This window comes from Pelophylax lessonae (assembly GCF_965119305.1).
Source record: "Pelophylax lessonae genome assembly, chromosome: 7".
In the NCBI taxonomy this organism is placed as follows: domain Eukaryota; kingdom Metazoa; phylum Chordata; class Amphibia; order Anura; family Ranidae; genus Pelophylax; species Pelophylax lessonae.
In genome coordinates this window covers 194370800-194398037 of record NC_138774.1, presented here as the reverse complement: position 1 = coordinate 194398037, position 27238 = coordinate 194370800, and the positions used below count along the sequence as shown (strand labels likewise).

The following is a 27238-nucleotide window of genomic DNA, read 5'->3' as shown; positions in this document are numbered from 1 at the left end:
TTACCCAGAAACGGTTATGGCAGAACTAGTACAATTCTACTCAGATCTCTATGCCTCTAAGGTGTCCTATACCCCAGAGGCCCTATCAAGTTATTTACAGTCTATCAATATACCCACCCTGTCAGACGCTGATAGAGTAAGTCTTGATTAGGGATAGACCGATATGTTTTTTTCAGGGCCGATACCGATATTTTGGTCACAACGTATCGGTATCGGCCGATATGGCCCGATATTTTGTACATTTAAAGTTTTGAAAAATAAAGACAATTTCTAACACAAATCTAGTACTGAACATGTTAATTTTTGTTTAATGGCTGGCTTGCTGGCACCCTGTGGTGGCTGGCAGGCACCCTGTGGTGGGTGGGTGGCTGACACAGGGGCTGTGGGTGGCTGGCTGGTACAGGGCCTATGGGCAGCTGGCTGGTACAGTGCCTGTGGCTGGCTGGAACAGGGCCTGTGGGTGGCTGGCTGGTACAGGGCCTGTGGGTGGCTGGCTGGCACCCTGTGGTGGGTGGCTGGCTGGCACCCTGTGGTGGGTGACTGGTACAGGACCTGTGGGTGACTGGCTGGCTGGTACAGTGTCTGTGGCTGGCTGGTACAGGGCCTGTTGGTGGCTGGCTGGTACAGGGCCTGTGGGTGGCTGGCTCGCTGGTACAGTGCCTGTGGCTGGCTAGCTGGTACAGGGCCTGTGGGTGTGTCTGGCTGGCACCGGGCTGCTGTGGGTGGGTGAATGGCTGTGATACACACCCGCGAGACTAGTCCTGACTCCAGACGAGGCTGTCCAAGGCGAGGGAGGCGACCTAAGAAGGCAGAATAATGTCATGAAAATATCGGTAATATCGGCCAGTTCCGATATATCTGAAAAAGTTGATACCAGCTTTGCCAATAATCGGTCAATCTCTAGTCTGGATGCTCCTTTCACATTAGAGGAGATCTGGGAGGTGACCAGCTCTTTTCCCAACTCCAAAGCACCTGGGGATGATGGGCTGCCAGTGGAGATATTCCAACAATACGCTGATATCCTTTTACCTAAGCTGTTGAAAGTATTCAATGAGGCACATGAGCATGGTTACCGGCTTCCATGAACAGGGTTAGTATTTTTTTGCTTTTGAAGCCTGATAAGCCATAGATCTGTTTTCTTGTTACAAGCTGACATAAAAATTTTAGCTAAAGTACTGGCTTCGAGGCTTAACAAAGTAATTGCTGATATCATTCATTCAGGCTAAGCTGGCTTCATGCCTAACAAATCCACTGCTTTCAACCTCAGACGACTTTATATAAATATGCAAACACCAGCTGATAACTGAGGGGCGAAAGCGCTTTTGTCGCTGGACGCAAACAAACAAAGCCTTTGATTGCGTGGAGTGGTGCTATTTGTGGGCACTGCTGGAAAGATTTGGCTTTGGAGAACAATTTATTGCATGGGTCTGTTTATTGTACCATAATCCCCAAGCTGCTATCCGTGAGGGTGACAGGACCTCACAGGTATTTTCACTGGGTAGGGGTACCCTCTGCCCCCTCTCCTATTTGCCCTTGCAATAGAACCCCTGGTGGTGCTCTAAATACGGTGCACTCCATGAAAAGATCATGTTGTATGCAGACATGCTGCTTTTTATGGGAAACACAGGCCCCTCTTTGCAAGCTGTAATGGACATAGTGACTGAATTTGGCATTTAATCAGGCTTGACTATTAACTGGACCAAGTCAGCCCTGTTGCCGCTGGATGGAGCTCTTGACTCCCAATTATCTTCTTTCTGCCCAGTGCCTATAGTGGGGCAATTCAGATATTTGGGAATCATAGTCTCGGCTGAGATTGTGGACTATTGCCGTTTGAACTTATTTCCCCTGCTGTCACGGTTTAGGGATAAGGTGAAATTGTGGTCTAAACTACTGATGTTAGTGGCGGGTAGAGCTAATTTAGCAAAAATGATCTTAATTTCCCAGCTGCTCTATTTCCTCCACAATAAACCTGTGGTCATACCCCTAAAATACTTAAGAGTGGTAAATTCCATATTTTGCTCGCTACTATGGAAATCGGGTCCTGCTAGAGTCAGGGTGGAGCAACTCCAGAGGTCTAAGGATACTGGGGGCCTAGCTTTTCCTAACCCCTGGCTGTTCTATCTGGCAGGCCAGCTGCAGCAGCTGCTAAATGTCATGAATGATGTATCGGCCGAGGGGGAAACATACACTGATTCCACATGAGCTGTGGCGTTACACTGTGTAGAAGCGCAGACTCTCCCGGAAGCCCTTGAGGCTCAGCTCTTTTTAAAGTCCAACAAAAGGTACCCACATATAGGCTACTACAGAAGATTTGGTTCGAAGCAAAACAACTACAAAGTGTCAGGATTTACTAGTTACAGCCCCGTCTGGAAAAAACAATACTTACCAGGAACTGACAACGCTGCAGTGTGCAGCCCAGCCAGGTGGCTAACATATGGTGTTACTCACCTGCGTCGCATTTTAAGCAATGGCAGGTTGCTCCCATTTGCCCAGATGCAAGCCAGATATAGATTGTCAAACAAAATGTACTTCGCCCTACCCTCAATTGCAGCACGCTATTAAAGCGCAAGCATCCTTAAAGCAGGCAGTGTTATCTCCCACTCCTCTTTTCAATATGATGCAGCAATCCACTTCCACTAAAGGGTTCATCTCCAGGTGCTATGCGATGCTGCTGCTCGAGTACCTGGAGAATTTTCCCAACTTGGATATGGAAAAATGGGTGGAGGATGTGGGTGATATAGTGGGGATCAGTGGTCGGAGGCCCTGGAATCTGTCCAGGACTGTTCTTTAAATGTAACCCAAAGACTGTCCCAACTATATATATATTATTGTGGGTTCATCATACCCCCCTAAATTGTTTACTCTTGGACTCCGCCCAGACTTATTGTGAACAAGATGCAAGGGAGCTAAAGGAGACCTGATACATCTCATTTGGAGGTGCCCAAAGTTGCACCTCTTTTGGACTGGCATAGTAAACACCATTAACAATACTTTTCAAGTAACCATCTCTCTTGACCCTAAACCTTGCTTATTGGGTATACTGGATGAGGTTATAACAGACATATATGTCAGAGAGGCGTTGTCCAGGGCACTGTTCCAAGCTCGAAAGCTAATCTTGCAACAATGGATCTCTCAAATCTCTCCAACTTTAGAGATGTGGTTAGCAGACATGGGTTATCAGCATAGAGACAGCCCAACCTGGTTCAATAAAATCTGGGGATGATGGCTAGCTGCCCCTGACTTGGCTCCATTGGACCTAATTCTTAATAGGATATTCACTTAAAAAAAGTGGGAATTCAACCGCTCTGTTTGTCCCCTTGGATTGAATTTAATTTAAAGTACTGGGGAAGAGATATGATGAGAATGTCTTCTTAAACCATACCTAAGGATGCATACACTGTGAGATATAATGTCTAATGACATCTCAGGTTCAGTTGGTTTTATAAACCTGCTTTGTCTTTGTACAAGAACATTATTCTACTTTGTATTCTGCGAAAGTATTGTATAATGCAATACTTCGGAATGTACATTGTTTATTTTAATGTTAAAATTTGGTAATAAACTTTATTCTGATTTAAAAAAAAAAGAAAAAATATATATAAATACCTTTTTTTCTTAAGTGATTACATTCCCTCTGTTCTTAGCTACAGAAGAGCGGGGGGAAGAAAAAAAACACTCACCTGTCCCAAGATTCAGCGCTGTCCTCACAAAGCCATTTTTTTTCACAGGTCTATGGTCCCCGGCACCTGTATCTTAGCTGTGGGCAGCTGGTTGTGACTGCTTGCGGGTTCACAGCCCGCTGCCCACTGCACATGTGCGAGCCACGCTCTGTCTTCTAAATGGTCCTGCAGTATTCTGGGACCTGTGACGTGACCCAGAGGACTGCTGCGGAGGAGAGAGAACTTCCACTCAGAACGCCTAGGCTGTTGGGAGGCCAACTACCTGTCGAATCTAGGTAGCCGCTCTCTCCCTCTTTCACCCACCCAAAAAAAAAAAATTAGATGCAAATAGGGGGGTAGAAACCGCAGAACTTCCCCTTTTTAGGGAAAGAAAAAAGTATCACCTGTAGTGATAAATCCGATTTCAAATTTTAGAGCATTTTAAAAGAAAAAGGAAAGAAGTACTTTAGGGGTATATAGAATGCAGTGGTCAGGAGTATTTCTTATAAACTGAGGTTTATAATGTGCAATGGTCAGGAGTATGGCATGCAAAACACAGTGGCTAGCACAGCACAGCCCAGCCCACCCTACAGTACAGACCCTCCTATATCACTCCAGTAAAGGCCCATTCCCTTCCTATACTCACCAGTTGCTGGAGATCTGACATGCAGTGGCAGAGAGAAGTCTTCCCCTCAGCTTTGGATGTGCCAATAGTGAAATTGTAGCCTTCCTTGGCTTTGCACATGAATGAGCCAGAGGTGGATTTTACATATAAAAAGCTACTATAGATCATTTTTATGCAAATTATTTTCTTGTTATATTGGTGTGCAAATAAGATAACGATTTTCATTTAAATGTACCATGGGCACAATGTACAGAGGCAAAGCCTGAGTTCATTGACTGACAAAGCTCTCCATTATTCAGACCACAGGGTTATTTTGACCCCCTACAGGAGTAGGACACTATGCAGAAAAAAAGACTTGGCTATGCCTATGGGCAGTCCTAGGTGGTATACATCCCCCTCTCTGCTATAGGCCTTCAGTTTAGTAACAAGCAGTGTAAGAAGTATTAGAACTCCATAGAGGGGTGGGTGCTGTGTCCCTCAATAAACTCAGAGAAATGGATTTTGCGGTAAGTACAAATATCCCATAAATAATGTAGGCTATGTGGGGCTAAGTGAGACACCAGCAGGTAATGCCCAGCGTCTCCATCCCTGTATCAGAAAAAAACAAAAGTTGAAAAGGATTAAAAGAGGTGCATGGAAGCCAGCCAGCCCCCAGTCTGATGTACTCACCCTCCAGTCTGCCACCAACCAAGTAGACCTGTCTCATGATATAAAGAACAGGGGTTTAGTTGACACGCATTTGCAAACGCATGTGTAAGCTGCAGGGCCACTACACGGCACCCTGTGTTACCTGAAGTCCTAACACTTTCTAATTTGAGTGTCTGCACAATAGAAGCACATGGCTGCTAATGGATGGATGGGAGACAGGTGGGAGGGAGCAGCCCAAACCTCCCCCAACCCACCCCCCATCCATGACTGGTCTAGTATATCAAAACTCTAATAGCGATGTTGTAGCGATGGTACTAACTGGAAAGGACCAGCTGAGAAGCATACACCTCCATCCCCTTGGCGGATGCAGTGTAAAACGCAGATTGGGACTTTATATGAGGCATTGGCCTGTAAAGCACATTGCCTCCATACCCAATTTCATAAAATATTTGGGACTTTACATGAGACAAGCAGGTCATGCTATTGGTCTCCATCCCTGTATATGAAAAAATAGTACAAATATCCCATTTTCTCTTTTGTTCATTGACGGCCACAGCTCTCCATTATTCAGAACCACAGGGACGTCCCCAAACAGTGCCAAACATGAGGGGTAGGACAACAGAAAAAGCCCAAGGCTAAACACAATAACCAACCAGGTAAACAGGAGCTCAATTAAAAAAAACAATTGGAGCCCAACCTGAACAATACACCCCCAAAGAGGGAACAGACCCTCTAAACAGCAGCTTGCAAAACTTTGCGGCCAAAGGAAGCATCCGCAGATGCCAACACATCTACTTTGTAGAATTCAGTGAAAGTGTGCACAGAAGACCAAGTAGCCGCCTTGCAAACCTGCACCACTGACGTCTGATGAGTGTGCTGTCACAGGGAAAGGAGGAACCAGACCCCTGATAGAATAAGCCTGAGTAACCGTCTGCCTGATCCATCTGGAAATTGTCGCAGAAGAAGCGGACAGCCCTTTTCTTGGCCCGTCCGTGATCACAAACAGTGGGTCTGACCTCCGAAAAGTCTCTGTGGCTGCCAAATACACCCGAATCACCCGAACCACATCCAGGGCATGCAAAGCAAATTCTATAGGATGTTTGGGTCTCGGACACAGGGAAGGCAACACAATGTCTTCATTCGAATGGAAACCAGACACTACATTTGGAAGAAACGACAGACATGGTTGAAGAACCACCTTATCTTTGTGGACCACCAGATGGGGGTACGACAAGATAACGCTGCCAGTTCTGACACCCTGTGAGCAAATGTGAAAGCCACCAAAAAGGCCACCTTCTGGGACAGCGTTAGCAGGGGAATCTCCTTAATATTCTCAAAGGGAGGTTTCTGGAGAACTGAAAGCACCAAGTTCAGATCCCACAGTGGTAGAAGAGACAGCACTGGTGGAGTCACATGTCAAACCCCTTTAATAAAAGTAAGCACCAGGGACTGCGTGGCCAGGGGTCACTGAAAGAAGATCGTCAAGGCCGACACCTGGCCCTTGATGGCACTCAAAGCCAATTTCTGCTAGACACCTTGTTGAAGGAAGTTTAAAATCCAAGCCACCGAAAAAAAATGAGGGTAAACTCTACTCGACTCACACCACGAAATGCACGCTTTCCACGTACGATGGTAGATCCTCCTAGAGGTAGACTTCCCTATCCTTCAGGAGTGTCGGAGTCACCAACCCAGGCAAACCTCTATCCTTCAGCACCTGGCCTTCAACAGCCAGGTCATCAAAATAAGCGACTAAAGCAGGATGGAAGATCGGGCCTTAGAACAGTAGATCCTCCCTGAGAGGCAGTCTCCAAGAGATGTTGGCGACCAGTCGCACCAGGCCGGCGTACCAAGACCGGCGTGGCAAGTCCAGGGCCACTAAAATGACCAGAATCCCTTCGGCCTTGATGCTGCGCAAAAGCCGCTGCAGAAGTTTGAGGGGAGAAAAAGCGTAGACGATACTGGCCCCATGGAGCTACCAGAGTGTATGTGGCATCCACCAGAGGATCCCCTGACCTTGCCACAAACCTTGGTATCTTCCTGTTGAGCGGGGACTCCAACAGATCCACCTCAGGGGTGCCCCAATGGAGACATATCTGATGAAACACTTACGGGGGAAGGGACCACTCCCCTTGGTCTAACTCTTGGAGTGTGTACGGCGGAGAGGACAGGAATGAAGCTTTCTGCGCACCGGAGGATGCCAGCTACTTCCAGGGCTGCTAACACACTGTTTGTTCTGCCCTGGTGATTGACATAAGCCACCACCATGGCATTGTTTGACTGGATCCGTACCGGGAGCCCCCAGAATTGATCCGTCAAGTTATCCAGGCATATACAGATTGGTAGTCTGGATTCTTCCAGCGTCCAACAACCCTGAGTGGAGCTCAGTCCCAGGACACCTCCCCACCCGGACAGACTGGCATCCATGGTGACCAGTGTCCAATACAAGGGGAGAAAGGATTTGCCCTGCCGAAGAGCTGGAGAGCGAAGCCACCAGACCAGGGACCCCCTGGTTTCCTGACTCAGCCAAATCTTTCCAGAATTGTCCTGAGACCTCGGACACTTGTCCCATTTTACTAGGATCTCCCTTTGAAGGCATCTCGTATGGAACTGTGCAAACGGAACCGCCTTGAAGGTAAATACCATCAGGCCCAACACCCACATGCAAGTCCGAAGGGAGGACCACCTGCTTGACAGCAGTAGATGAAATCGCAGTATGCAACTTCTGGCTAGAGCTGAATTTAGAGTCAGACCCAGATATTCCAATTTTCTGGATGGAATCAGAGCAGACTTTTGGTAGTTTAGAAGCCAACCAAACTCTTTCAGGGTCTGTATAGTGATCTCTAGTCATCCATCAGGGCAGGTCAGAGGAGGTCATCCAGATAGCCCAGTAGCGCAATCCCCCACTGACGCAGCGACGCTAGAACCGGGGCCAACACTTTTGTGAAGACCCAAGGAGCGGAGGTGAGACCAAAGGGTAACACCAAAACCAAGTAATGCTCCTTTCTAAAAGCAAAACAAAGTAGGGGCTGGTGTCAAGCACATATTGGAATGGGCAGGTAAGCATCTTTAATGTCGATAGAAGCAAGAAAGTCACCCTGATGAAGGGATGCCACCACAGTGCGAATGGACTCCATTCTGAACTTCTGTACCCGGACCTGTGCCTGAGCTCTAGAATTTGACATACTTTGCCCTCCTTCTTTGGGACCTTGAACAGGTTTAAATAAAAACCCTGAAATCATTCCAAAAGGGGAACCAGGACAATCACACACTGAAGCAACAGGTCTTGCACCGCCCCAAAGAAAGCTTGCAATCAGTCCGGGACAGATGCACATTGAAAGGGAAGAACCTATCCGAAGGGCAAGAACGAAACTATCTTGTAACTGGACAGCATCACTTCGTGGACCTATTTGTCGTTTACCAAGTAGGTCCACGAACCTGGAAACCAGCGAAGACATCCCCCCCCCACCCCAGGCACGGGTGAGGGAGCACCTTCATGAGGAATGAGCCTTGTGTGCAGGTCTAGAGAATCCCGCTCTCGGCTTGCCAGACGAGGGCCACTTGGAACCTCACCATCAAAATGGGGGGGGGGGGCTGTCAGCCAGGAGGAACACTGTGACTGAGGGCGGGACCCGGTCGTATGCGACCTCGTGAGGCTTTAAACTCGCAGGCCAGCCCCCGTCCAGCGGAGGTGTGGTCTGCGTACGCTCGCTGGCCAGACTGGGTGGACCACTGGATCTAGATATTCAGTCTGTCAGTTGATTGTAGATCTCGCAGGAAAAAACATTTTTAAAAAAGAAAAAATTGCCAGGACCAGAGATCCTGGCAGCGAACTAGGTCCTTACTCCTGACTAGGAAGAAAACTGAAGGCCTATAGTAGAGAGGGGGATGCATACCTACTCGGACTGCCCATAGTCGGCGTAGCCAAGTATTTTTTCTGCCTAGTGTCCTACTCCTGTAGGGGGCAATATAACCCTTTGGTTCTGAATAATGGAAAGCTGTGGTTCGTCAATGAGTGAAAGGGAAATATTTGCATTGTTCTGTGCATGGTTCAAGCAGTCTCCATTTGTTGCTTTTAAGCATTTTTCAGGAACGTGTGGGATGGGAATATTGGCATTCATCTGTTTAGAGGTACGCTAAACCATTTAACTACTGGAGAACCGTCTAGAAATGTATCTGTAGGGCAATGGATCACTTGTTATAACACATACATTACTTTGGAGTGTGCTGAAATTAAAATGAGGAGGTATATTTTTTTGGCCCATGGACCTGCATTGTCTGATTAAAAATAAATAGAAATGTTTAGTACAACATGCACATAGGGTCACTGTAACTCATAGTAAATTAGTAATAAAGTGCAAGCTAGATAAACATAAAAACTGATTTCAGACAAAAATTGTTTTTTAAGCTGCTTTGATTGATTTTCTTTTTACTTTGTTTTGGTATGAAAAGTGTGAATGAATTCTTACAGGACATTTTTCAAAATGATCATAATCCATTATTTTGAATGGGAGGAAAGCTGAACAAAAGGACAGTCTCAAGAGGACATTTGTTTTTCAAATGCTGGCTTATCAAAAAACATTTGCTTTGTTCATCCTTGTTCAATGTCTAACTTTTAAAAACTTGAGAAACATTTTGCACGATTGTGAAAAGTAGTGATTTTTTTTATTCAGCAGGCTTCACAATTTTATATTTACCCATGTTCTTTTCTTTCTAGAGGCTTCACGTCTTCTTGTTTGAGAGCGTTTTGGTCCTAACACGCTTAGTGACCCAGAATGATCAGCCTCAGTTCCAGGTTTATCGTCAGCCCATCCCTCTACCAGAGTTGGTGTTGGAGGACCTCCCTGACGGTGAAGTGCGAGTTGGTGGCTCCATCCGAGGAGCTTTTACGGCAGCCAGTGAACGAGGTACTGGTTCACTGTTTGAACCCAAAAGTGGAACTTCCACTTTAAGTGCTCCTGACTCCCTGACATGCCACATTTGGCATGTCATTTTTTTGGGGGGGGGAGTGGGTACCTAGATTTGACAGGTACCTGCTCCCGCTTCCGCTCGGTCTGCCTAGGCAGCTCTAGCGGAAGTTCTCTCCTCCCTCCCTGCATACTTCCAGGACAAACCACAGGTCCCAGAAGATTGCCTGTCCACTCAGGATGCGCAGCACGACTCACGCATGTCATAGGGTGTCACAGCCGGGTGCCCACACTAGAGATGTCGGCGCTGCGGGGCGAAGAGGGAGAGAACCGAGGCTCCCGCCGGCCACATCGCTGGACTGTGGGACAGGTGAGTGTGTGTTTATTAAAAGTCAGTAGCTGCACTTTGTGTAGCTGCTGACTTTTAACCACTTAAGCCACGGAAGATTTTACCCCCTTCCTGACCAGGGCCTATTTTGCGATTCGGCACTGCGTGAATTTAACGGACAATTGCGCGGTCGTGCGACGCTGTACACAAACAAATTTGACATCCTTTTTTCCCCACAAACACAGCTTTCTTTTGGTGGTATTTGATCACCTGTGCGATTTTTTGATCATGCGCTATAAACAAAAAAAGAGCGACAGTTTTGCAAAAATAATATTTTTCACATTTTTTTTTATATGAAATTCCCCAAAAAATGTAAAAATCAATTTTTTTTAACATTTTAGGCCAATTTGTTTTCTGCTACATATGTTTGGTAATAAAAAAATCGCAAAAAGCGTATTTTGATTGGTTTGCGCAAAAGTTATTGCGTTTACTAAGGGTAAGATTTTTGTCATTTTTATAGATTTTTTTTTTAACGAGTAATGGCGGCGATCTGCGATTTTTTTTTGCGGGACTGCGACATTGTGGCGGACAGATCGGACCCTTGACTGACATTTTTGACACTTTTGGGGGTACTAGTGACATTACTACAGTAATCAGTGCTATACATATGCACTGTTACTGTAAAAATGACACTGGCAGGGAAGAGGTTAACTTTATTTGAGAAGGAGGGGTTAAGTGTGTCCCTAGGGGCGTGATTCTTACTGTGATTGGATGTGGCTGTGTGTGTAACAGCACAGATCTACGGTCCTACATAGCAGGACCTTATGATCTGTGCTGTTACACAGGGGAGAAAGACAGGCGGCTTTGTTTACATTAGCCACCTGCCTTTCTCCCGGTGTAACCGACGATCGCGAGTGACCAGCGGACATTGGGTCCGCCGGTCACTCGCGCGCCCGGGGGGGGGGGGGTCCGTGAAGGAGCGGGAGCGCGCCTCCAGCGGGGCACGCTCTCTCCCTAGAGCCTCACAGGCTAGCGACGTAGTACTACATCGCTTTGCCTGTTAGGGGCTGACTGCCGACGTAAATAGTCGTTAGGCAGTTGGCAAGTTGTTAATAAACACCAAAAACGTGCTTTAACATCTCCAGCTATATTAGTTACTTCATCCTAATAGTAAAATTTTTTCACTGTGCACCAGAAACACAAGAAATGTGATTGCTGTGGAAAAAAATTTGGATTCTTTTACTCACTGCAAAATTCTTTACCTAGAGTCCATTAAAAGACACATAAGGTCTCCAACCTTTGTGTTATACTGCTGCCCAGAGGAGGATTGAACACTGGGAAACAGAAAAAAAAAACTGCAGGTCAGCCCAGCATGCCTTAGTTTAATAGCAAAGCATGTATTCCTACATGATTTGATCAGAAACACAAAGGGGTGGGTCTTGTGTCTTGCCAGGATAAGGATTTTATAGTGAGTCCCTAACCCGACAAGCTCAAGCTGGTACCCATCATCAGGACCTCCTAGAAGATAGGCAGGAAAGATTTCTGCGATTCCAGAGCCAAACGCCTGATCCACCAGGTCAGTGCCGAACAGAATGTTGTATTGTAGAGGTCTACCATCAGACCCAAAAAGAAGCAGAGTCTTGGATGACCTCTGGACTTGAGGGCTTGGATCTGAGATAGAAGAGATTGAAGTTTCTCCTATGGAAGAAACACTCTGACTTTAGCAGTTTCTAGGAATAGATCAATATACTCCAAAGGATAAGTCTGTTCCAGCAACAATTTCTGAAGGTTCAGGATTAATCTGAACTGTTGTAATATTTCAACAGTCAAAGCTATTGTCAGGCACAGCCCACAGTAACTTTTCCTTCAACAAAAGGTTGTCTAAGTACATTTAGAGCTTTGAGATCCAAGATAGGGCAGATGCCCCCTTGGGGTTTGGGTACTGAGAGTAGTTTGGAGAAAAACTATTGAAAATTTTGTGTCACAGAAGCTGGGGCAATGACACCTTGGTCTGGAGATCTCCATGGAGATTTGCTAACTTGTGTGGTAACAAAATAGGGTTGGAAGTGAGAAGCCAAGAAAGTAGCTGGGAACAAAACACCAATTTTTAGGCCAGGAATTTTATCCCCTGCACCTAGCAATCTATCAAAGTGTCTGCAATGGTTAACAAATGTTTCCCACACTCTGGGAAGTGCGGAAGCACTTTTATGCAAGGGAAGGTTTGTCTATGGATTTGGCAGACTTCAAGCTCCAGACTTTGAAGGTGAAATGAGATCCAAGCTTGGGTGAAGGTCTGGACACAGAGAATGTGAGAGTAGAGAAAATAAAGGAAGTTTTCCTGGCAGATAAGAGGGAGAAGACTTTGCTTTCGATTTTTTGGGCTTCTTCTGCTGAGGAAGATGGGTACACTTGCCACCTGTAGTGTCCTTGATAATGGTATCAAGGGTAGATCAGAAAAGATGTCCTTCAAAGGCCATGAGGATCAAATGCTTCTTGGACGCAGGTTGCACAGTCCAGCACCTTAAAGTCAATCTCCAGGGAATTGAAAAATCCTACCTTGCAGTGTAAAAATTCCTTTAAGGGATTTTGCCCAGTCAGCCTGCTCCCGCTTCCGCTCGGTCTGCCTAGGCAGCTCTAGCGGAAGTTCTCTCCTCCCTCCCTGCATACTTCCAGGACAAACCACAGGTCCCAGAAGATTGCCTGTCCACTCAGGATGCGCAGCACGACTCACGCATGTCATAGGGTGTCACAGCCGGGTGCCCACACTAGAGATGTCGGCGCTGCGGGGCGAAGAGGGAGAGAACCGAGGCTCCCGCCGGCCACATCGCTGGACTGTGGGACAGGTGAGTGTGTGTTTATTAAAAGTCAGTAGCTGCACTTTGTGTAGCTGCTGACTTTTAACCACTTAAGCCACGGAAGACTTTACCCCCTTCCTGACCAGGGCCTATTTTGCGATTCGGCACTGCGTGAATTTAACGGACAATTGCGCGGTCGTGTGACGCTGTACACAAACAAATTTGACATCCTTTTTTCCCCACAAACACAGCTTTCTTTTGGTGGTATTTGATCACCTGTGCGATTTTTTGATCATGCGCTATAAACAAAAAAAGAGCGACAGTTTTGCAAAAATAATATTTTTCACATTTTTTTTTATATGAAATTCCCCAAAAAAATGTAAAAATCTATTTTTTTTAACATTTTAGGCCAATTTGTTTTCTGCTACATATGTTTGGTAATAAAAAAATGATCAAATGCTTCTTGGACGCAGGTTGCACAGTCCAGCACCTTAAAGTCAATCTCCAGGGAATTGAAAAATCCTACCTTGCAGTGTAAAAATTCCTTTAAGGGATTTTGCCCAGTCAGCCATGGCCTAAAGACTATATCGATATAGTAGTCACTTTGTTGAGGTAGGACACTGCTTGATCCCTAGTGGGGGTAGATCATTTTTTTACAAAATACTTTCCACATGGGTACAAGGCTAATAAGTGCTTCAGGAGAGCAAACAGCTTGTCCAGGTGTTTCCAATCTACATAGGGAGAATTGGAACAGCAGGTGCAGTGGGATCTTTGCAACTTAAGGAGCTCTAAGGGATCCAAGGCTGGAAGCAGCACTAGTAGATGCAACAGGCTGGATCTTTAGTTTCAGAGTAGTGCATACCACATCAACGAGAGCTGAAACAGTCTCCTAACTTGGAAGCAATAGTAGTGGATGGACTGAGTTAACAACAATGGGAGGATTTGGGCTATAAAGTCTTGCATGCCCATATTAAAAACCTCAGCTGAAAAGGGCAGAGGAACTAGTCACACTCAAAAGAGCTAAAGTGGATGACAGGAAAAACTCTAGGAGCGGTGTACAACAGAATTTGAGGCTGCGGCTATCGGCACCATCAGGAGGCACGATGTAACGGTTCAATTAAAATTGAATTAAAAAATAATGTAAGGCATAGTTTTGATGATTCAGGAAACATCAATTAAATTCAAACTAATCATTTGAATTAGGAATCAAGCTGCTATGCCAACCGCCCTGCTTAAAATCATAAATGGTAGCAGAAGTCCTGAAATATTTACTGTCCAGGGTAACCACTGTTCTGAGACCCCACAGTTATTGATCACGTCATGGACCAGCCAGTCTAAACTGAGCTTGTGCCTTCAGCAAAGATTATGTGATCAAATGCTGAGGCATTTGGAAATAAGACTGCCTGTCATGGAATTCTAACTGTCGGGTGCCACCAACTATGAATAGAAGATAACCAGGAATCCTTTTTTCAGATTAGATCCACTTTGAACTGACTGGAAAGTTTAAGCATAATGTAGTTTACTGTTAAAAAAAAAAAAGCATAATGTAGATTGGTTGTTTAGTATTGATGTGTATGTAAACTCTAAAAATTCTGTATGGTAAACTGTAGCCTCAAAGCTGATCTTCAGGAAAAATAATATTCACACAGCTGAAATACACATTTGTGAGCGGTCATACCTTGCAAATAATTTCTAATTCTCTTCAGCCAGTCCTGTATTCCAGGCATTCCACAGCCAGGTCCCTGATCTTCACTGCAGCACATTAAAAAATGACTGCTTACTACTCCTGTTAAATGCCCAGAGTTAAGACTGAAAGCTTTGAAAGCCACCTTTCAATTTAAATTTTTTTTTTTTCAGGGTATTTGCAAGCAGCTTATATAAAGGCATCATACAGGAAGTTTTACTATGCTTACATTTATATTAAACAATAAATATAAATTCAATGTTTAGAAAAAAAAACTAATTGGCTGCATCCATGAATCTATCACACATTTTCCAACATTCCCATATGAGGGGAGTTAATCACTAGGTCAATGCCTCTGGATTAGCCATAGATGGATCAAAATGTGGCCAGTCCCTGCTGCAGCAGCCAAATTCTGATCCATCTATGGCTATCTTTACAGTTATAGCAACTCCCAGCCACCAGAGTGAAGAAGCAGTAGCAGAATGAGGAGTCCATTTTTTTGCGCTCTCCTCCTGTTTACTGTCAGCACATAACAATACAGAGGACCCCAATTGGTTTCTAATACTGCCCCTCTCTTTTTAACCACAAATGCTGCTGTACAGGGAATTAGAGAAGGCTGAAATTAGGGAATTTACACTAGTTGTATTTACAATTATACCTAATGACTTTTAATGAACATATAACAGCATTATTTGTTATTTTTTTTTTCTTCTTATACCTGGGAGTTCAGAACTGTATTTAGCCAGATGGAGTGTGGAGTGTCAATCTGGTGGTATAATCTATAGCTGGGTGAGGAAAAGAAACACCATAAACCACAGCAAGATTTTTACATATTTTTTTTTTTTCTTTAAACAGCCAAAAACTTTTTTCGAGTGAGTTTCCGGGACAGATCCAGAGGCCAAGCTCACACGCTACAAGCCAACGACTCCTTCAACAAACAACAGTGGGTCAGCTGTATCCGGCAGGCTATGGTGGCAAGCAGAGAGCAAAGTAGCAGCCCCCCTCAGGCGCAGGAGACTTCTGGTACTCTTATAGACATTTCTGACCTGAGCCTCAATTGCTATGAGGACAGCAAGAAGATGGAGGATGGGTGAAAGGTGAAAAGGCAACTATGCCTCTCTGGTACAGAAATGCGGTCAGTAAAGAGACAATTTGATAGATCAGACTATTGCCAATGACCTGCAATTCTAATAAATGGAGCTGAAACCCCAAGACTGTTAAAAAAAAACTATTATAGATTTTACCTATTTCAAGACTATATATTTTTATACATTGTTTATAAGAATACGATTTTCATATTCAGATAAATAAAAATGTCTTTTTCTGGTTGCTCTCCTATACTAAAATATTTCTGCACTGGGCTTTACAGAAACTCATCTTTTATCCTAAAATCTTATTAAAACACACAATGTGTTAAAGCTGGCCATTACCCTTTTTGTGTATACCAATAACTAAGAAGAACTGACCACTTTATTTACTGTTGCAAATGGTGACATAAATAAATTTGATTATTGACTACTGTAAAAACATTGGACTTTGTATGTCGGCTCACACCTGGCCTATTGCAAGATTCATATAGCAAATATTTCAAAGCTTCTTATCTTCTCTTTAGAGGATCATTACTGAATGACACTTCTAGAAGCAGGGAGTATTATAGTGTTACAGAATATTTTTGCTTGTGAACCATTAAACCTGATAGGTGAGGTGGTTTAATACAGGTAAACCACCCCCTGATCATGCAGGTTTATGTAAAGCGAGAAATAGCTAGCACTGTTATATTTCCTGGGAAAATATCCAACAGGGACTTTACTATTTTTCCTGAAATTTGTCAGATAGTGAATGTGAGGAGCTCAGCCAGTTCCTATTGAACTCCGGACAGACAACTAAAATGCACATATGCTTAAGCTGGACATACATTGGTCAAAATTCAGCCAGTTCAGCAGGGACCGGACGAATATCATAGTTACATAGTAGGTAAGGTTGAATAAAAACAATAGTCCATCCAGTTCAAACTGTGTAGGTGTACAGTATCTTACAAAAGTGAGTACACCCCTTACATTTTTGTAAATATTTTATTATATCAAGTGTGTCTTGCCTACAGTCAAGCAATACTATTGATGTTAGGCTGACTGGCCTGTAGTTTCCAGGGATATATCTAGCCCTTTTTTGAATATTGGTACCACATTGGCTTTTCTGCAATCAACTGGTACAATTCCAAGTCAGTATGCTGTCAACAAAGATTAGGAACAATGGTCTAGCTATAACCAGATTGAGTTCTTTGAGGACTCTCGGGTGTAAGCCATCTGGTCCTGGTGATTTATTTGTGTTAAGCTTATCTAGTCTTTCCTTGACTCCAGCCTCTGTTAGTCATGACGTATCCTGTGATGTGCTACAAACAATACTGTCAAGGTCAGTATATCCCTCCTTTTCCTGTGTAAAGAAGAAATCATTTAGTACAGTTGCCTTCTCTGTGTCATCTGTAACCATCCTCCCTTCACAGTCGATCCATGCAGAGGCGTAACTAGAACCTTCAGGGCCCCGATGCAAGAAACCATGAAGGGCCCCCCAGACCCCTGGCCGGGGCCCTTCCCTTCAAGCCCGGGGCTCTTCCCACTAATCCTGGGGCTTTTTAATCTCATTGCATGGCCTTTTATTATGGTCCCGCATCAGGATCCTTTCACAAGTTCTGCAGTGGGCCCCCTTCCTGCAATCTTGGGGCCTCCCCACAGTGGTGAAATGCCAGGGCCCGGTCGCAAGTGTGACCTTTGAGATCCTAGAAGTTCACCCACTGGTTTGCTACCGGGCCCCCTGGAGCATGGGGCCCGGTAGCGATTGCAACCCCTGCAACCCCTGTAGTTACGCCCCTGGATCCATGTATGGGCAGGCTGGTTGCACACAGGCTGAAGTATCGACTGACTTGTGTACAACTAGACTAATGTGTTTTTCCTGAAAGCACAGTGCTGTCGGCTATAGCTGGCAACACTGATCAATGTATTCTTCTGATGGCAGGGAAGGCTCCCTGCTGTCAGAATACAATACCATAGTGGGAGGCATTTTATTTAGTTCAACCCGCTGGTTGAATGAAAAAAAAGAATGTATGGGCTTCCTTTGTGTCTTACCTGCCTAGTTTAGAGAACCTCTAAGTCAGGGATCCTCAAACTACGGCCTTCCAGCTGTTGCAGAACTACACGTCCCATGAGGTATTGTAAAACTCTAACATTCACAGATATGAATAGGCATGATGGGAATTGTAGTTCATGAACAACTGGAGGGCCATAGTTTGAAGACCCCTGCTCTAAGTGGAAGGTAGTGGTATTGTCATTTCAGTGTCCAAGCAACAGGTTTCAGGAAGCCGGGGGCACACAATAAGCTGATCCACAATAAGTTTCCCTTTCTTGGCTCTGCCAGTGATAAGTAATTCACAAGTAAAATAAATTCCACATTTACAGAACAGAACACATGAATTGATTCATAGACCAGGATTATAAGCCCATACCTTCAGGTGATTGGACATTGGCAAAAGATTTGCTGAGACTATGGGCAGTAAGGAGATCACTGGGAAAAAGGGGAAGGACCTGTATTCTGAACTATACTTCAGGATAATAAAATTTACAGGCAAGGCAAAAAATTCCTGTTATCTTAGGCCACTTTCACACTTGTGCAACCTAAAAGTCATGTGATTTTGTCACAATTTTGACTGGACTTGAAGCAATGCCTATGTCTATGGGCCGCAAAACGCATTAAAGTCGGACCATAGCGGTGCACAGATATAAACGGTACTCATTGGAAATCATGGAGTATGACTTGTCATGCGAATTTGCAGTCCCAAGTCGCAGGACAAGTCGCACAAGCGTGAAAGGGGCCTTAACTGTACAGTAAAGGACACAGAATTGTTGGGACCCCGCCAAACAAATAGGGCAAAAAAATATAGCCAAAACAGCAGCAGAAGTGCTACAGGGAAAAAGGAGAGTTATCACAAATCAGAAGAGGCCCAAATGGCCACCTGGCAAAAAATAGTTTAGAATACATGAACAGTGAATCAGGTGCTGGCCAGCCAACCTGAGAAAAAAAAAAACAACAACAAAAGCTTCAAGCTGAAAAAGCCTAGGAACCCCAATTCCTCAGAGAATGGGCGGAGTTCACTGAAAAGAAGAAACCCTGGAAAAAGGCAGGATAACCACCCAGCAGCATAATTGGAGGAGGGATGCATTCCATAGAGGGATAGCGCTGTGGCAAAACAGAGGAAGAAGTCAGTTCCCAAGGGAAGATGTATTGCAGGTCACCATAGATGAGCATCCTGACCCCACCCATAAGGTGAAGTAAAAATTGTTTGACATGCTTTCAAACGCAGAACATGGGTAGGGAGAATGAAGTCTATAGAAAGTGCACCAGTGAAGCAAGAACTGGCTTCCAGGAAATGCCCTCATGCAAAAAAAAAAAAAAAGATGGGGGGTGGTGGTGCATGGCAGAACTATGGCTGCCTGGGGCAACAAGGAAAACAAGGCTGTTTTTACAAAGGACCTTTTAAGGGAGTAACCCCCAAAACACAAGGGAAGGGCTCCAGTGGATGACAAAGGAGAGCAACATTTTGCTAAAATATTGCACAGGGAATACAAGAGCCAAGGTGTCAGGAAGAGAGCATACAAGGCCAAACCAATATGGGCAGCATACCAAGGACTGGGTCTTTGGTAAGGCCAAAGAGAAGAATTTGCAGGATGTGGAACAGCATTACTTTTAAGATGGAGTTTCCTATCATCACACTAGGTGAGAACAACCTCCTATGATAGGTTGTATAGCATGGGGTGGAAGCGTTCAGCATACATACAAGGAAAGAGGGGCACCCAGATTAAAAGTGGTTCTAAAGCAGTGGTTCTTAACCTTGTTGGAGGTACTGAACCCCACCAGTTTCATATGCGCATTCACCGAACCCTTCTTAATTGGAAAAATAAAATATGATTTTTTCAAATTCAAAACATAGGTATATATTATTTTAGGTATATATTTATACATAGGTGCACAAAATGAACAAAACCATTAAAACATGATTTTCACACAAAAACAAAAACATAATATTTACTGCAAATTAGTGTAACTTCTGCTGTTGTCTTTCAGAGACCAGTTCAGAAATGCACGGCTTTATCTTGGCAAGTGCCACTCTCATGTCATTATCATGTCTCATGTCACCTCACCCTGGCCTGCTGTAAGGGGGGATCTATATGGGGGACGGGACCTCACCTCACCCTGGCCTGCTGTAAGGGGGGAGATCTTTATGGGGGACGGGACCTCACCTCACCCTGGCCTGCTGTAAGGGGGATCTATATGGGGGACCTGGTCCCCCATATAGATCCCCCTTACAGCAGGCCAGGGTGAGGTCCCCCATATAGATCCCAGGTCCCCCATATACATCCCCCCTTAAAGCAGGCCAGGGTGAGGTCCCATCCCCATATAGATCTCCCCCCCTTACAGCAGGACAGGGTGAGGTGAGGTCCAGACCCTGGCCTGCTGTAGGGTGGGATCTATATGGGGGACCCCAGAGTGACCTAACCTTACCCTGGCCTGCTGTAATGGGGGATCTATATGGGGGACCCCAGAGTGACCTCACCTCACCCTGGCCTGCTGTAGGGGGGATCTATATGGGGGACCTCACTTCACCCTGGCCTACTGTAAGGGGGGATCTATATGGGGGATCATGTCCCCCATGTAGATCCCCCCTTACAGCAGGCCAGGGTGAGGTGAGGTCCCGTCCCCCATTTAGATCTCCCCCTTACAGCAGGCCAGGTTCCCCATAAAATAGATCCCCTTTACATAGTCTTCTCAGTGTTCTCACACAGTCAGTCAGTCAGTCACTAGACTAGTACATCCAGTACTACTCCAGTCCTACCTTTTTTTCACCTGTGTCCTGACTCCCGATCACAGGCTAGGTTTTCCTCCTGCAGGCTGCAGCACCACTGTCACCACTGGCTCTCTGGCCTCTCACCTGCCGGCTTCTTCTGCTGCTGCGGCTGCCTGGCCTGGTGGTTCTCTCCCACACTGCGCTGGGTGGCCGCTGCATGGGTTAGTCCTTCCCCCAGACAGTCCCTCTCCACACCGCACGCCTGGCCTGTCTCCCCCCCACCACTCCACAGTGGGCGACGCCGGCTCCAGCTGGATCGGATTCCGCTGGGAGCCAGCAGTGAGCCACGGGCAGAGAGAGCTGCGAGTGCGAGCGGAGCGGGAGTGGAAGGACATGCCCGAAACTGGAGAAATAGTCCCTGACAGCGAAGTGGTACTAGCAGAGGGTGTGCCGAACCCTCGAGACTGACCCACCGAACCCCTGGGGTTCGATCGAACCCAGGTTAAGAACCACTGTTCTAAAGGCTTAACGTTTTATTGCCTTAATAATGCATTCCCTGCATTAAGGACAGAGAGACAGCAGTGGAAGCCAAAGGCTCCTGCTGCTGTCAATCCAATCCTGTGATGGAGTGGAGGGCTGAACCGCGCTGTTACTATGAATGCACTCAGGAGCATGCCCACACTTGTGCTTGTGGCCCCATAGAAAGTGGTTAAAGCTTAGAGCGCTGGCAGGGGACTCCCAGAAAAGGTTTGGGGCCGCTCTGTGCAATACCATTGCACAGAGCAGATAAATATAACATGCTTATTATTTTAATTTAAAAGAATTAAACTTTACAACTGCTTAAAACTTAAGTCTGCTAAGCAGACTCGCCAAAGAGGAGGAGCGCCAGCGTGAGACCTGAGCAAAGAAAGATCAGCGCTTCTCTGTGCAATTCCGTTGCACAGAGCAGGTTAGTGTGACATTTGGTATATTTAAAAAGTTTAGAATCCCTTAAAGGTTGAAACCTACCTTACTGGTGGATATCAGTGAGTTGGAGATGCTGAGAGAGAGTATGTAGAACAGTCATATAAATGAAGATTTACAGGCAGAGAGTGAGAGAGGAAGCAAGTGTCAGGGCACCTACAAGACCACATATGCAGAAGAAAAAAAGATAGAAAGTAAGCAATAAGAACAAGGGTAATACTAGCTTTTCCAGTAATAAACTAGCAAACTAGCAAATGGAAAGCAACCGGTACAAACTTTTTTTGAGAAAATGAGAGTGGAATGGCTTCTCAGCCTATACAATGGCAACTTGGTAACCAGAGATGTATAGTAACGAAGTAGAACTACTTAAGTACTGTACTTAAGTACCGAAATGCGGTATCTGTACTTTCCTAGAGTAGAATTTTTTTCTCCTACTTCTACTTTTACTTCACTACATTTTTTCAAGGATTTCGATACTTCTACTCCGATATTTTTTTTTTGTGCTGCATAGTTACTCGTTACTTTAAAAAAAATTACCACTGCCAGAACAGTAGATGGCAGGTTGCATAAAGCTCAAAAAAATGTGTATAATGTCATTTGTAAATCAGCGCATATACGAAAATAAAGGCTGTGTATAATAAAAGCTGCTATACCAAATCTTTCCAATAAAAAGAAAATATGAAACAAACAAATAAATGGCGCTACAGCGCTTAAAGTGCATCAAGAAACTACTAACAAACACAGGTTAATCATTTGAATAAATCATTTGAAATAATAAAAAACAATATGATGTTCAAACTTTTGACTTCTTTCTTTAATAACTACATAACACAGTACTTCTACTTCTACTTTCAGTACTTGAGTAGAAATTTTTTTTCAAAACTACTGGTACTTTTTACTTTTAGTACTTAAGTAGCAAATTTTTTGAAAAAACTACTTGCAATACTTAAGTAAAAAAAATGTTGAATACTTTAGTACTTCTACTTAAGTAACTTTTTCTGCGAGCACTTCCACTTCTACTTAAGTCACTTTTTGATCGAGCACTTGTACTTTTACTCAAGTAGAAATTTCGAGTACTTTATACAAGTCTGTTGGTAACCAAACCCTTATATGTGGAGGGAAGTATATATTAGAGCTTGGAGTAGTGTCAGAAGGTTGTAAGTCAGGTAGATATATGGTTTGACAATAATGAGTAAAAGAGCTCTGTGTAATTGAACTAATCTCCCTATCTCAGGGGTCTGCAACCTTTAAGACCTAAAGAGCCACTTGGACCCGTTTCCGAAGGAAAAAAAAAACTGGGAGCCGCAAAGCCTACAAAAACCTACCGAGGGGTCGAAAACAGGGACGTAATTAGAAATCACAGGGCCCCATAGCAAAATTTGCTATGCCCAATGATCATACAACAATGCAGAGACTAGCGTACATGCCCCCTTCAATGCAGTGACCAGCATGCATGCCCCCTTCAATGCAGTGACCAGCGTACATGCCCCCTTCAATGCAGAGACCAGCGTACATGCCCCTTTCAATGCAGTGACCAGCATGCATGCCCCTTTCAATGCAGTGACCAGCATACATGCCCCTTTCAATGCAGTGACCAGCATACATGCCCCTTTCAATGCAGTGACCAGCATACATGCCCCTTTCAATGCAGTGACCAGCATACATGCTCCTTTCAATGCAGTGACCAGCATACATGCCCCTTTCAATGCAGTGACCAGCATACATGCCCCTTTCAATGCAGTGCCCAGCATACATCCCCCCTTTCAATGCAGAGACCAGCGTGCATGCGTGCCCCCTTCAAAGCAGTGTGTGGGCCCCCCCCGAGGGATCACTTCACTTACCTCACACTGGTGCCTGGCATGCTGCTGCTGACGGGAGTCTGGACGGACGTCTTCTTCGAACTGCATGCGCGCCGCTGCCCTCCTCTCTTACAGCGGGTGGGAAGGTGACGTCGGGGTGGTGCGTGACCAACGCACGCACCACCCCCCACGTGATGTCACAGCCAAGACAGCGCCACAGTGGGGAGTGTCGGGGCGCACAGTGCGCCTCCTCCCCTCGCTAGCATCCGCCCCGGAGCCGCAGCAAAGGTTCAAAAGAGCCGCATGCGGCTCCGGAGCCGCGGGTTGCTGACCTATGCCCTATCTAGTGATGAGGAGAGGCCTAGTGACCCTATGTGGAGAAAACAGGGCACTGGCTGCCTAGAAAGAGTCCATCAGCAGAACCTGAAAGAAATTCTCATGGAGGGGCAACAGAGGGGTCCTAATGAGGGTAGGTCACTGAACACGGAACCTGACAGACAAAATGTCATAATGAAGGAAGCCTGAGAAGGATTTAGGATCAATTATTTCAGCAGGACAATGCTAAACCACATACTGCATCTATGACAACTATGAAGACCCAGGACCGTTGAGCAGTTAAAATTCTATAATCAAGCAAGAATGGGACAACATTCCTCTCCCAAAACTCTAGCCACTGAGTCCCCAGACTTTTATAGAGCATTGTTAAAAGAAGAAGGGATACTACAACGTGGTAAACATGGCCCTGTCCTAACTTTTGTGAGAGGTGTTGCTGCCATCAATGACAAAATTGCCTTTTTTTTTTACTAAAATGGTACATTTTCTCAGTTTAAACATTTGATATGGTTTTTGATTTTTCTCATGTGAATACAATATGGATGATCAGATTTTCAAATCATTGCATTGTTTTTACGTAGATTTTACATGGTGTCCCCTTTTCTTTGACCTCCTCCCTTCCCATTTGTTGTGGGTCAGGAGTTGGGATATTATAGTTTGTGGATTTTGGGATGGTGCCCGAAGAGAAACTTACAGGAAGGCTCCACCAATATTTGCAAACGCAAGCATAAGGGAGTTTAGTCAGCTGCCTTCAGGGCGCCAGAAGGGGGGGGGGGGGGTGGTGTGCTAAAATCCAGATCCCCAGTCACTCACTGGGGATTCAGATTTTAAAATCACCTGTCCCTCTAATAGTCAAACTAAAATGTTCATGCTGCGCCATCTCTCCTATGAGGTTTAAGTTTGCATGCTGTTCAGTAGGCCATTGTCAGAGTGAGAGCGCAGAAGGCAGACGGGGCAATAAGTGTGTACTGCTGTCAGAGCAGATCCAGTGATGCAGAGGAGGGCAGGGCAGTGTGTGCAGGGCGGGGCCCCCCTGCCAGTTAGGATGGTAGTGTGTGCCCGGTTGTGCGGGATGAGTCAGGCCAGGGGGTGCCAGCGGAGGAGGTGGTCAGGGAAGCTCACTGCTCTTTGCTGCAGCCGCCACCAAAGATCCTGGTGGAATTCTTCTCATGCCTGCCCCGGACATAGCTAACTTTCCTGTCTCTGGTGTGCCGCAAATTCCTCCACTGACATCTGGAGGTGGAGCTGCAAGAATGGTGGGATCTAAGGGATTGGTAAATCCAAGGTGTGTGTGATTGGGGAGGAGAGTATCTGGGGGGTGTCGTAGGGGAGAGGTATGGGGGGTGTTTAGATTGGAGTAATCTGGGGGTATGATCAGAGTGGGGGAATCTGGGGGAAAGGGTAGGAGGGTGGTCAGGATGGAATCTGGGGGAAGGTGTCTGCGGAGGTGTAATAAAAGTGGGGAGTATCGGGGAGGGTGTGATGCAGGGAGTTTCTTTATGAAGGGAATTCAGCCATTGGCAGTTTGTTTGCCTCGCCTCCCAGCTGCCTGTGGCCAGTGAGGGGAAGTGAGAATGCATAACCACACCCCCTCATTACACACTGCAGTTTACAGGAAGTTCAGCAAAGCTCAGTTTGTGTAACATCCTTCACGCTGCACCCCATCACATTACTCGTGCAACATAAATAAGGCACCAGTGTGGCTGTAGACAGTGAGGGGTTGTGGGGAAGAGGAGGGGGTGTCGGCAAAATGCATCTTTGCCTGTGTAGACAAAAAATCCTTTTTGCTGGCCCTGAATGTATTTGGTGACAAATCAATAGGGGGGGGGGTTGATTGTGGATAGTGGGATGGGAACCCCCTTCTTTCAGTTAACGTTCCCTCCCTCAATGTATTCTTCAAGGGATTTTCCAAAGAGAAGCTCACCTTCAAGAGGTGCTAGAGGCACCTTTGCCAAACAAGGTTAGTCAATCAAACTCTAAGTCATGAAATTCTGCAACAGAATTGAGGACTGGAGATTTGACAAATCACATTCTCTATGGTGACTATGCAGAATAGTAGGGTAGAGGACAAGAGCTGTAGTCTTGCAGAAAGAACAGGATTATCTATACCAAGAGGAAGTTTGCTGCGACCATAGCGGGCTGCAAGGCTGGGCCTGCCAGAGCAAAGAAGTATGTCAAAAGAGTCTTCAAACACCTATCAACTTAACCCTTAAATGAGGGAATGTGCTTAATAGGAACAGTAGATTTAGTACAAAAATGGTCTACAGTTGGAGAAGTTCATCACTTTCTGAATTCCTCTTCCACAGGGTACAAGGCAGTAAACAAGCAAGGAGGAATGAATAACGTCTCGAAGTTGAGTCAATAATCATATACAGTCCAACTGATCTGATTAAGAATAGGCCTTTCTAGTTATTGCTCTTTTTTGTGCTTAATGAATTAGGTATAACTGGCCAGAGACAAGCATGCATTGCCTCAATCAATGAGTCCATCATAGCCAGCAATGGTGAGAAGTCATTATTTGTGAAGTATTATCTTCACAAATTTTTGATGAAAAATCTCTGTTAAAACGTCAGTGCCCGCTTGCCTTCTGCAAATGTAAATGAACCAGGCAAGTCAGGTTTTACTTGAATCTAGTTGGAGGGGGGAAACAACAGCATTTACGGCAGGTAGCACCTACCGTTTATGGAAGTGGTGATCGCATTTGAAATAGATCTGACATGGAAATGGCAGAAAATTCTGATTCAGTCAGACAGGTCACATGTTGTGCGCCTTTGAAGGAGCCAAATTCAGGAGCATGAAGCGGTGTCAGTGTTGCTACAGGACAAGGTACCAGTTATAAACCTAAGAGAAAGGGAGTTTCCTCAGAGCCTGCAGCATTATTCTGGTCTTTGTTCCATATGCTCCTGCGTGCATGCAATCTGCAATTCCTAAGCAAGGATCTTCCGCCGTGGAATACTCACAGAATGGCCAGCTTCTGTCGGACCGGCTGAAGTACAGATGGGCCAAATGTCGGCCGGTTTCCTTTGAACCAGCTGATGCCACCCCACATTCGGCCCATGCGTACTAGACTTAAGTGAAATCTGGTTACTGCATTTTGAACAATCTTACTACACAACTTTTTTATGTGCACATTCAGGGCAACGTAACAAGTTATTTTCATAAGCTATAACCCCATCCACTGATACTTGCCTTTATCATGCTTGCCTGATAGTAAAAGAGAAAAGTGCATTATCTTCTGCAAAAAAAGGTAACATTTTGTGAAATAAAAGAGGCAACTCATATATGCACAGCTATCAGACCGGCAGAGGACAGTGTAAACCTGCACGCCATGGCCAGTAGCAGAGATATAGAAGAATGTAGCAGCTGTTGAGGAGACTTGCTCATAGATGACAGATGTAGCAGTGATCTGAACCCCCTGCTGCACTGGGATGGAGAGGGTCAAGAAAGAGGGAAACCCTTGAAATGGTCAGAACTCTGGCAACTGAAATTTAATGTGGATAAGTGCAAGATAATGCACCTGGGGCGTAAAAACCCAAGGGCAGAATATAGAATATTTGACACAGTCCTGACCTCAGTATCTGAGGAAAGGGATTTAGGAGTAATTATTTCAGAAGACTTAAAGGTGGGAAGACAATGTAATAGAGCAGCACGAAATGCCAGCAGAATG

The 27238-nt window shown here is 45.3% G+C and overlaps 1 protein-coding gene across 1 annotated transcript in view; it reads left to right on the top strand.

The window, feature by feature from the left end:
* Positions 1 to 15891, top strand: part of LOC309559532 (rho guanine nucleotide exchange factor 3-like) — a 59378-nt gene extending 43487 nt beyond the window's left edge. Inside the window, exons 11-12 of the mRNA XM_082262824.1 lie at positions 9647 to 9836; positions 15499 to 15891. Of these exons, the coding sequence (XP_082118950.1) occupies positions 9647 to 9836; positions 15499 to 15737 (429 nt within the window). The 3' untranslated portion in view covers positions 15738 to 15891. The remainder of the gene's footprint in view (positions 1 to 9646; positions 9837 to 15498) is intronic.
* The last annotated feature ends 11347 nt before the right edge of the window (positions 15892 to 27238 follow it).